Source organism: Mytilus edulis, chromosome 3 (genome assembly GCF_963676685.1).
Source record: "Mytilus edulis chromosome 3, xbMytEdul2.2, whole genome shotgun sequence".
Classification (NCBI taxonomy): domain Eukaryota; kingdom Metazoa; phylum Mollusca; class Bivalvia; order Mytilida; family Mytilidae; genus Mytilus; species Mytilus edulis.
Genome location: NC_092346.1, coordinates 50005563 through 50017763, shown reverse-complemented (window position 1 = coordinate 50017763; position 12201 = coordinate 50005563). Strand labels below are relative to the sequence as shown.

Sequence of the window (12201 nt, the reverse complement as noted above, 5' to 3'; positions counted from 1 at the left end):
ATATTTTAAGAGGATTTTCATTTTTACCATTCTGAGTTATTGCCCTTTATTGCTTTTACAATGAAAATTATAAAAATGTGATAAAAACCAGTTAGCTGTATTGTAAAGGACAGAAGCTCCAACCTCTCTTTTAAATATTTAATGTACATTTGTATTGGACTATTGGTTGACCAACAAAATATACATGTATTTACAAAAAATCAGAACAAAAGAGCACCTAAAAACTTTTGAGTTAAATGTTTGAATTTACTGTGAATGTATCACTGTAGGCAAGATATTTTAATATTATGTCATTCAATTATATAAGCTTTCACATATTTCCAGGTGGGGATGACAAAATAAAACTTGAAGATGAAGTATCAGAAACAGATGCTGATTTTACAGAATATATGACTGGCAAAAAACTTCCACCTGGTGGTATTCCTGGACTTGATTTAAGTGACCCTAAACAACTTGCAGAATTTGCCAGGTATAATTGAAAAAAAAATTAAACTTGCAAAATTATTTCGATTTTGTTGATAAAATGTGTTTATGTACTTTTTATTCTTAACCAAGATGGGTAATGAGGGATTTGTGAACATGTAACATTGAATTAGTAATCTGGACTAGCATATTTTATCTTGGTCATTAAAACTTTGGTTGACAGTTGTCTCTTTTAAAAACAGACTTCATCTCCTTATTTTTATTGCTAGATTTGTTACTCAAAATAATATGTGTGCTTCTTGTTTCCCTACCTAACAAAATTTTAGCTGTGTCTTAAACATTACAAAAAGCACTTTGAAGTCACTGTGTGTTCTTGTTATTATTTTATATGAATATAAATGATTTTTTCCCATATATCATATATATTATAATTATGTACATGTTATTTATTACCGTGCAGTTCAATGAAAAATATTAGGAGAAAAAAAACAATTCTTAGCATGTAAAATAGTAGTGCATAAAAAAAAATTTATGGTTCAGAATCTGGATACAACATGTCAGAGGGAGCAATGTAAAAAAAGGTCCTGTTGCAAATTTTCTTTCAAGATTTGGATTTCTTTTGTTCAAATTGCAAAAATTACAAAAAACCCTGAAAATAGTAGAAACACTCAAGGGCAGCTCACCCTTTCAAAGTTTTCTTTGCCTTAAATACTACATGTATCATTACTATGATGTGGTGTCACAGTAATCATTAATGATCTAGGTATACATATTAATGTATTACTCATACTGAATAATTTATGTAGTTGTTAGTACTATGATTAATATGTACAAAGGGGCATAACTTTGGGATTTGTCAACTCTATGTTGCAACCACCACTTCACATTTTCATGCTTTAATAAATCATAATAACAAAATGTTATCCTGTTATAAGCAAAATATTTTATTTAATTAAAATTTTGCTTAAAGGGGCACTAGCTACGATATATATAAAAAAATAAAGTATGATTTTTTTTAGATCAATCATTAATCAAATTGGAATAATGAAATAATAATTTGCTTTTAGCAATCAATTTCCTTTAATTTTGTTGAAATAAGCGATTAAACATAATTTTTGACTGATTCACTTGCAAGTGAAAACGTCATCATCATTCTAACCGGTATTCATGTGAACTTCAAGTTAACCCCTAGCTAGAGATTGACAACGCATGCATTGTACGTGTACTGGTTATTTAAAGAAAAAGAATGTCAACAATGAAAGTGAAACTACGGTAAATCATTTGATTACTAATTCGATGCACATAAAATCATTCTTATATGGTTAAAAACAATGAGAAACATCTATTTTTAATCTATAAAATAAAATCAAACAGACCTATAAAAATGCAATTGCACGTGTTGATTTAATCTATTCGTATCTTTATTTTTGTTTACATCGCTTATATGGTCATCTGAGGTCAAATCGATAGTTAATTAGATGGCGTCTGGACTAAAATACACACGAAACGAACCTATATATTATCTACCCCATGCTCTGTAAACTGTTTATTTTAGACTTTTGATAGTTTGGATAAATGTTTTACATTGTTATAAACCAAATATGAGAATTTGAGTCAAATCGGTTACAATGAATTTGACAGCTAGTGCCCCTTTAACATCAGTACTAACCTTTAAGATATTTTAATTTTGTTTACACTAATTTGCACTAACTTATTGTATAACATGTACATGTACCAAGTGGCCTAACGACATATTTGTCTCACAAAAGTTCAAGCAATCCCACTCCCTTAGTGATCACTCAGTATAACCTCTTGTAAAAATTTAACTCACATTTGTACAAGGGGGGAGGGGGGGGGGGGGGGGTTATCGAAATCACAAAGGGACTCAAATTAACTCATTGAATTGTTTTACTATTTTAAGAAGGAAAGTAGATACCACACAAATACATTGTATATAATTTCATAGCAACACTTTATTGATTATGGTAAATAATAACATCCCTGCTAGCTGTCTCACTTGACTGTGATATTAAAGAAGGGTTGAGCACACTTTGCTTTGTTTTGCCATATAATTCAGTGGATAGGTCAAATGATTAGTTTTCCATTACAAGAACTTTTCAGTACAAGAATATATTTGTTTGGCATTTTTCTCCACAGTACATGTAGTTTGGAATGACATCTATAAATGAAAGAGACACATTAATTTTGAACCACTTACAATGTACAGTGTTCCACCTAGTTTAAAGCATAACCCATCAGTTTATTCCTGCGTGGAGTTTCCTTATAACATGGGATCTAATTTTTCAAACAAGGGGTCAGTGTTCTCCCCTTGGCCTTTGCTTAGCCTTTATAATAAATAATGCACCTGCTAAATGTTAAATTCAATATAGCTATTGCATGGTTTTATCATTGCTTAAATGTATTTGGTGTAAATACATATCATTGCCATAAACTCATACTTTCCTTGAATGACTCACTTGAAGTATAGTTCATAAATATATTTTAAATTACAAAATAGTCAATAAATGGCCTTTAGTTTACATGTTATGATGTACCTACATTACAAGGTTACTGTACTAGTATTGTTATTTGATACAAAGTTCTTATTATTATTTTTGAGTGCTGTAGTAACTCAATAAGTCACTTCTCTAACAGTATTTTTTACTTCTAACTAACATTGCAATTTGCACTTCAATTTTTTTTTTCAACTATTAGTCTAAAGAATTATCATGGCATTTAATGATCCATGTGCCAATTAGGTACCTTTATGAATGCATTAGGTACCTTTATGAATGCATTAGGTAAGTGCATTATAAAGGAACAGTCAAAACATGAAAAAACAAAAATACACAGAACAGATTTGTCCAACATCTGGTATGGAAATTAAACAAGCAAGTAAAATTTGTTGTTGTGGTTCAAAAGTGTTTTCTCATTTCTTGTTTTTTTTATTAAGATAAGACTGTTAGTTTTCCATTTGAATGATTATACTCTTGTCATTTTTTGGTCCCTTCATAGCTTGCTGTTCGGTGTGAGTCAAGGCTCCGTTTTAAAGACTGTACTTTTACCTATAATGGTTCACTTTTATAAAATTTGACTTGGATGGAGAGTTGTCTCATTGGCACTTATACCACATCTTCTTACATGTATATCTATGTTAAAGCTCATTTCCTCAATGTTGGTCAAATGGCTTTCGTAACTTGAATTCTCTGTATGTAGTTAGAATTCATTCTAATTAAAAAGCTAACTGAGATCCCAGATAACATTTCAGTTATTGCCTTTGCCAGTAGATTGATTATATTGCATTCTTATTACTAAGTTTAAAGGCTGTTTTTTTTTCTATATTTTTTTAAAGCGCTGATTGCTTTAATATTAGCTTGTTTTCAATATAGAATAATGAGTTAAAAGAAATCCATATTCATTTCAAATAAACAAATTGGATTTGTTGTTAATTTCAGTCTCCAGCCAAGAGACATGCAGTTGCTACAGCACTCAAGGTATTTATCAGACGGGGAAGGGACCAAATATTTCAATATTAGCTATTATATTGTCTGCTTTTGATCATTGACAAGGTAACGTCTATAAAATCATTCATTGGTCACATGTTAATTCTTATAACCTCATTACATCATGCATGAATATGAACATTTTTAAAGCATTGTGATTTTGTAATGTCAAGCTGAGCAAACAGATGAACCATGTTGTTGAAGACTTCTTTTTGAAATTATTTACCATTTTTACGTTAATGGATTCAGATTTGGGACCTGAATATTAAATGGTAGATTTGTGTTACTGTATTTTTAATTTAACCCAGTAAAGAATAATTGCAGCAAAAATGGGGAGGAGTTTGGATGCATACTCTTTAGCTGAAAGAAAATATGAATAAAAATTTAGCTTGTCGCGCCATAATATTAAGGACTGTATTTCTAAATCATCAAACTTTGTAATCTAATGCAACTTTGTCCAAAATTTATTAACTATATGTACATGTACATGCGGCGCTAAAAATTTAATTACAAAAAGAGATTTAAAAAAATGAAAGAACTAACAGTTATATTTGATTATTTCAGAATAAAGCCAAGAAAAGCTGCAGATGATGTGCCAAGAACAGTTCCTTGTCCACATAAGGTATAATTCTAGGCTGAATATAGAACTTAGTTACTGTGAATTCGTTTGTTTTTCGTGGGTACCAATTTTTATGGTTTGAGGAAAACTTTCATGTTCATGGATATCTAATTTTGTGGTTTAGTCGAAGTCTGCATAAAAACCTATAAAAATGTGTTTTTATGCCCCACCTATGATAGTAGAGGGGCATTATGTTTTCTGGTCTGTGCGTCCGTTCGTCCATCTGTCCCGCTTAAGGTTAAAGTTTTTGGTCAAAGTAGTTTTTGATGAAGTTTAAGTCCAATTGACTTCAAACTTAGTATACATGTTCCCTATGATACAATCTTTTTAATTTTAATGCCAAATTAGAGGGTTCATCCCAATTTCACGGTCCACTGAACATAGAAAATGATAGTGCGAGTGGGGCATTCGTGTACTGGGGACACATTCTTGTTTGTTGAACTTTAGATTTCGTGGTTCTCCTGTACCAACGAAATCCACAAAGAATTGATATTCAACAAAAAATAATGAATCCATAGTACATAGTTTGGCTTAACTGTCAATATTCTCTGTATAGTTGTTATAATCCCATGTAAAAAATGGTCATTACATTTCACTGAAATGGGATGTATATATATGGGCATAAACGAAAAGATTTCATTTTTCCTTGAATAATTCTGTGTGTTTTATTGTGAGCGATAAAGTTCCATGTTTAATGTGTCATGTAGATAAATAAAATATTTCAGTCCTGTGGTGAAGAAAAAACAATAATTGTACTGCTGCTAAGCAAAAATGTCTGCAGTAAAAAAAAATCTCTATCCTTATCTAATTGAATCAATATTGTTCCTCAAGGTCAAGAATATTATGTGTTGAAGGGTAGCTGTCCTGTTCTTTTTTATAAAATTTTCAAATTTTGTATTGCATGTATTTGTATCTGTTTTAAGCCAATGTCAAAGAAAAATTAATCAATTTGTTGTGGTTGATGAAAGATGTGTAGTATATGTTCAAACGAGACAGCAACCTAAGAAACAAAAACCAAAAATATCTACATTCATCATAATTTGTTTGACAACAGACCAGTGTGTTTGCTATATTTCAAATTTTAAACTCTCTTTTTTTAAATTGTCTATAATAGTCACTGTCAATTCCCTACATGACCATAATCTTTAAGATTTTTTGTGCTGGCTCTATTTAACTAATTGTAAATAGCTTGTTCTAGATTGATTGTACTTTTTTTTTACAGGGTTGCAATAAAATGTTTCGTGATAACTCAGCCATGCGCAAACATCTACATACGCATGGACCAAGGGTACATGTCTGTGCAGAATGTGGGAAAGCCTTTGTTGAAAGTTCAAAGTTAAAACGGCACCAGCTTGTCCACACAGGGGAGAAACCATTTCAGGTATTATACGAATACGAAATTTAATAAGTATAGGGTTAATTGCTAGTTACTTAAGTTAAAGTGTAAAAAAAGATTCAAGATATATTCATTATTTGGTGTTGATTTTCCCATGAATTCCAAAAAGCTCTCTTCACAGCAGAAGAAATGTCTTATGCATATTGTTGCTGAAAATGATAGCAGAAGAGTACATAAAATTTTATAATATAACCATGGAGGAACTTATATCTAATAGGGTCATGACCAAACATATGAGCAACAGGGTCAGTGTACTTTAAGGCTGAAAGTGAAATAGTCCTTGATATAATTGAAACTTAAAACTATTGGCCTCACAATTTCAACACAATATGTATTACTTGTATTACTTACAAGTGAGAAGGTAGTTCAATTAAAACTGAGTTTTTAACTTTTTATTATGATTTTGACTATTGAATTCTTACTATTGTTGGCATTTTATTTTGCAGTGTACATTTGAAGGATGTGGGAAAAGATTTTCACTGGACTTTAACTTACGGACACATGTTAGAATACATACAGGGGACAGACCATATGTTTGTCCGTTTGATGGCTGCAATAAAAAGTTTGCACAATCTACCAACCTCAAGTCTCATATACTAACACATGCTAAAGCAAAGTAAGTAAAATATAAAAATGCATGCTAATGCCAAGTAAATCAACTTAACCAGTTATAAGTTGCATGTAATACATACTAAACCAAAATTTTTTCAACTCAACCAACAAGGTGTAATAAAGACTTACATGCTAATAAAAAAAACAATGTTGAAATACATATAATAATGTGTTAAGGTGGTATGGGTGTCTTCCTTCATCTTGGATTGTAAAAAATAGAGAATCAAAGGTCCAGATTTTCCATCAAGTTAGCAAAATTTGATGCAGGAATGCAGATGTTTAATGTACATTTTCATTTAAAAGTACCAATTTATAAGAATATAACTTCTAAATATTAATATTTTTTCAAATGTTAATTATTTTTGGTTGTTTTTATTTTTTTAAAAATTGGCATTTTAACCATTTCGCTGATGAGTCCCGGTTTACCGGGATTCACGCTTCAGACAGCTGACGATGAGTCCCGTTTTACCGGGATCGGAATACCTCTTTTATATTTCCCGCTTAAAACAGTGCAAACATGAGTTATCTTTCTTTGATGAATACCCGGATGAAAGTGTAAACATGGCGCTTCCGTTTGTTGAAAACCGTGTCAAAATCAGACGAAATTTACGGAATTTACGAGAATTTGAAATGAGGGAACATTTTTTTTGAAAAGTATGGAAGAATTGAAGCCAAACTAGTATACTTTTTTGACATAAAATGTAGTTTTATATACAAAACACTTGGAATGGACATCGTTCAGTGTGAGGAATTTGTATAGCCTCATAAATTTTTTTCAAAATTTTGCCGTTTTGGGTTAAAAAATTACGATTTGGGGTCTTAGAGCAAAATTTTGAGAATTTCACCTAGATAATGCCGAAAATTTGAAAATTTGAACATTTTATGAAGAAAAATTATTAAAACATGAACAAAACTGTGAACATGGTGTTAGTGAATGAAATAAATACACAAATAACTATAAACAAGTTTTTATTGACATTTATTATGAAGGTCTCCCACTTGAGTAAAAGTAGCCAGGGAAGCCATCGTCTCAGAGTAGCTTCTGTCTGGGCAGCAGTCGGTGAAAGGGTTAAGGGGAGGTAACTCTAAAAAAGTGCATTTTCTAAAGGATTCTGTATGGAATTTTCCTATTTTGTATTTTAAGCCAGAAAAAACGTACGGTGACCCTATCTTTTCTTTTGATATTCTCAAAGCAGTGTCTGAAAGCTATCGTTTCCTGAAGTATTTATCAATTTATCATTTTGTTTAGTTTCTAATCACAAAATGGTGTTTTTTCCTGTATAATCCATACAAAATGTGTCATTTTGTCCTGTCCTGTAGCCTGAGAAAATGCACGGTGACCTATCCTTTTTATTATATTTTTCAACATGTATCAATAGATACAACGTTTTGGCAAAGTATGAACAAATTCTATCATTTTTATTTTAGACTCCCATACCACCTTAAAGCCAAGTGAGTCAACTCTACCATTATCAGATCATTTGCAGATCATATATACACATTGATACATTTATAAAAAAAATAATTAACCAAATTCTTACATGTATTAACCAGTTTTAGTTTAAACATATTTATTTATAGTGGATTGGGAAACAAGTTTTGCAAATAATATTAATCCCTTTCCACTTTGCGGGTGCGAGTGCTGCCTTGTAGCGGCATTAGTCTGCTCTTTTTCGAAATCTACAAGGGTGTCTTTAACGTGCAAGAGATATGACTCTCTTTACACAGAACCAGTTTTCAATTCATATATTATTTAACAACGATGTAAAGATGTTTATTTCTTATGCAGCAAAAGTACTGCAATCTGATTGGTTGACTACCCCGGTGTAAATAACACCCCACCCTTGTTCACCTGGGGATAAATAAAATTTTGCCAAAATTTTTAAAAATATGAAATTTTGCCCAAAAAAATAAGAAAAGTAAATGTTCCCAAAATAAAGAAAAAAAAAAAAAATTGGAAAAAAAATAATAAGAAGAAAATTTTTTTTTTTTTTTTGGAAACTCAAAAGAACACAAAAATTTTCTGAATTTTTCCAAAAATAAAGTAAAAAAGTATTTGAAGATGTGCAGCAACATGGACATTGAAATAATGTTACGCTGAAAATTTTTCATTACCATTTTTACAATTTTACGTCCTGGTTTCAAAATGAGTAAAGGAATTGTTCATAAGAAATAAATTCGTTATCTTGATGTAATCAGGGGTGTACGGAATTTTACACCGTTGTTTAAAATTCATACACCCATTCGACTGCGCCTCAGGGTGTATGAATTTTCAACAACGGTGTAAAATTCTGTACACCCCTGATTACACCAAGATATCTAATAGTGTGAGTGAGACAGCTACCCAACAAGAATTCCAATGACATTTAGAGGTCATCATAAATTTTATTTTGTTAATGACATTTTATCATAGTTGTGCCTTCATGTTAAATCAATGCAGAAGATGACTTTGTAGATGATAATAAAAAAATATTTTGTCTTGTTTTGACAGTGCTGTTTCAAACACAGAAAAGATAATGACATTTGATGATGGTTTAGTATTGTAAGTATATATGTTTACACACTTGTATTTTGCTATTTTGTTAAAAGTCTTCTTGGCATTAATACCAGTCTATTTTTTTTTTGTTGACTTGAAAAAAAAAATTGTATTGTAATAAATAACTGGAGAACATGTTTAGATTACAGTCTAATGAAAACTAGTTTCTAGACGGAAATATTCCACTAAATGTTTACCAATTTTGTCATCATGCAAAATGATTATAAATGAATTTATAACTTTGAATATTTTTTTTCAGAAGTCAAGCATCTGCTTACCAACTGCCTAATCAGTAAGTTTTTTAAAACTTTTATATATGAATTTAAGTACACTTAAAAGATAAACTCTAAATAATTTTACATCATTTGTACAAATAGTCACATCCTGCATTACATACTGTTGATGACAATTTTGGTAATACTAAATAAAATTCTGAATCAAAAGACCAATCAGAATGAAAATGTATTTGTATTTGTAAGAAATTCTTATGTCCACTTCTAATAACTTTTGTTTCCATGAATTGTGCAGAAATATAATATCAGAATTCTAAGTACACACGAAAAAGTTGTAGTTCCCTGAAATTAGAGCAAGATTAATAATCATCATGTGAAATACATGCTTGGAAACTTGACCAACTTCTCTTTCATGAATATAAAAAATTTCCAAATTAATTCAAGCATATGTTACATGTCTAACAATAAACTTTATAAAAGATTTAATATAAAAATGTCAGATATTCTAATGTTTAAAAAAATAAAAGAATAAGATGATTATTCCTCATGTAGTTTGTATCTTTGTTTTGAGAATGTGTAGCAAGTTATGATTGTGAACCAGTTTCAACAAAAGCAAGTTCTTCAACCATTGTTATATTTATCTTGTAGAGAAACAACATTAATTGGTTATGCATATGAAGAGCAATGAAGGAACAACATTAGATGTATATAAAACGTAAGTATAATATCTTTCAAGGTTGAGGCCAGAACTGAAAAAAATAAATTCTTGAATACTCTATTATTAACTATATGCATCAGGACACTGTTTTGTGAAAAAATGTAAGCCTAGATATATTTTAACATGTTTTGTGAAAAAATGTAAGCCTAGATATATTTTAACAAGATTCAATTATGAATTGTCCTACATCAACAAATTACTAATTCATCATTAATATGGATATAAATTGATGCACTGGCGAAAAAAATACACAATATATATTTGTAAACTTGCACACTGTCGAACAACAAATTTACAAAAAAAGAAGGAAAATTAAAGTATATTTAATTGCAACAAGACAGAAGACTACTGTCCTGAATGAATGTTTATGAAATATTTGCAACTGGACAATAAGCAATGACAACTAATTAATTAAGCAGAGTAAATGCCTATTAATATACATTATACAATATACATAAAGTTTCTATCAAGGAGAACTATGTTTTCAATAACAGATACATAGCTGATAATGTATAAAATATAAAAGCAAAAATCACAAAAAAAATAACAACTTATGAACTGACTTTAACAAAGAAATTTGGACATACTAAGTTTATACTGATGAACTGTATTGTTCAAAGTCATCAAGAATTGAAGTAGAAGCTTACAATTTAAAGTGAATTTTCAATGTTTGGTGAATTCTGTAGCCTATTAATTTAATGATATAGAAGATTTCTAAAAAAAATAAATAATTATTTCATTAAACTGTAAATCTTTAAATTATTATAATTATCTTTTTTCTGTCTATTTCAGATTTAGATTTTATTTGCAAATGACCGTTTATTGTATTTGGTGATATGTTATCACCATCAAGTCAGGAAGACAGTATGTGTTCAGTAGTAAGAAAGAGATAGAAGTTCTACAGGGATTACATTGGAATATGAAGAGGATTAGATTAAGCTTGTCGACACTGAAGTTCACAGATTCATTGTTCGTTGAAATTGTTTCCCCTGTAGTATGATTTCTATATATAGAATTCTATGGCTTCTCATTCTGTAGAAAATATGGGAAAAATAATCATTTGTAGATATGTTCATATGTCTTATTTCTGTTTGTTCATGTCATAAACAATTGAAATTAGAGCTGCTATTACAAAACATGGAAAATGATTGGGTCAGATTGTTATAATTCTGGGAAAGGGCTAGTTCATGTTTCTGTGCTTCCCATCCAATGACAATGCATAGATGTTAATTTTATGTGTGTTATGTCACAATTAATGTACTATTCTTTGATAATGAATGCAATTATTTATTCTGTAGCATAATGTTTGTATTTTAAATTGTGTAAAATACAATTGATTTTTGGAATATTTATTCTTCAGTTAAATTATTTGACCTCAAATACTTTCTGGGCTGTGCTTCTTTAATATCTATTGATGCATATGGAAGATAATGAACTTCAATCACGTGAAACCTGAAAAAAGTTAACATAAAAGAGGTATTTTTATTAGTAAATTGCAAACCATTCTGAAGTGATGGAAGGGAATTCAAATGCTGTGTGCCCAAATTATGAAACCTGTAATTTTTTCTTGTATTTCCAATTAAGAAATTTGAACTTTAAAAAGTCCTGTTATGATAAGAATTTTGTGAGGAGAAAACAGTCTTTAAATCATTTATGACTTGTAGAAAAAGAATAAATAATCAAATTTGATAATAGATTATATAAATATTGATATTTTATTGTATAATTTTGCATATCATTAACATATTGAACAGAACTAAATGTGTTTGATCAGGACTGTTCCATTTAGGTTATCAGAGCATGTGAAACACTCTGAAACCTCTTGTATAATTTATGATGATACTTCTTTAAAGAATTGAAACTCACAGAAATTGCTATTATTTTATGAAGTGCTACCCTTTGGCACCACATATTTATAATGGGAACAGTCCATATTCATTTCTCTGTTAAAGATGATTGCATATAAAGTTCATTGTAAGCTGTATAGACATTTTGTACATGTATTTATTAATTCATCGTCATTCATACAGAAGCATTAATTGTAAGTTAATGTCCTTAAGACATTGGCGAACTGAGATTATTATGTTGCTATTCTTTATAAGAATGGGTATTGTCAGTGCTAATGCAAGCAGTTAAAATGTGATTAAAGAAAAGAAGAGAA

The 12201-nt window shown here is 29.9% G+C and overlaps 1 protein-coding gene across 6 annotated transcripts in view; it reads left to right on the top strand.

Annotated features, from left to right (window-relative positions):
• LOC139514341 (transcriptional repressor protein YY1-like) overlaps positions 1-12201 on the top strand; it is an 18102-nt gene extending 5901 nt beyond the window's left edge. The window contains exons 2-10 of one of the 6 annotated variants that reach the window (XM_071303442.1): positions 325-469; positions 3879-3917; positions 4491-4548; positions 5768-5926; positions 6388-6557; positions 9045-9095; positions 9349-9381; positions 9971-10037; positions 10833-12201. In XM_071303442.1, coding sequence (XP_071159543.1) covers positions 325-469; positions 3879-3917; positions 4491-4548; positions 5768-5926; positions 6388-6557; positions 9045-9095; positions 9349-9381; positions 9971-10010 — 695 coding nt within the window. In that variant the 3' untranslated portion in view covers positions 10011-10037; positions 10833-12201. Of the gene's footprint in view, positions 1-324; positions 470-3878; positions 3918-4490; positions 4549-5767; positions 5927-6387; positions 6558-7981; positions 8025-9044; positions 9096-9348; positions 9382-9970; positions 10038-10832 lie in introns of those variants that run through there. The other 5 variants (XM_071303445.1, XM_071303444.1, XM_071303446.1 and 2 more) reach the window with 5 other exon arrangements.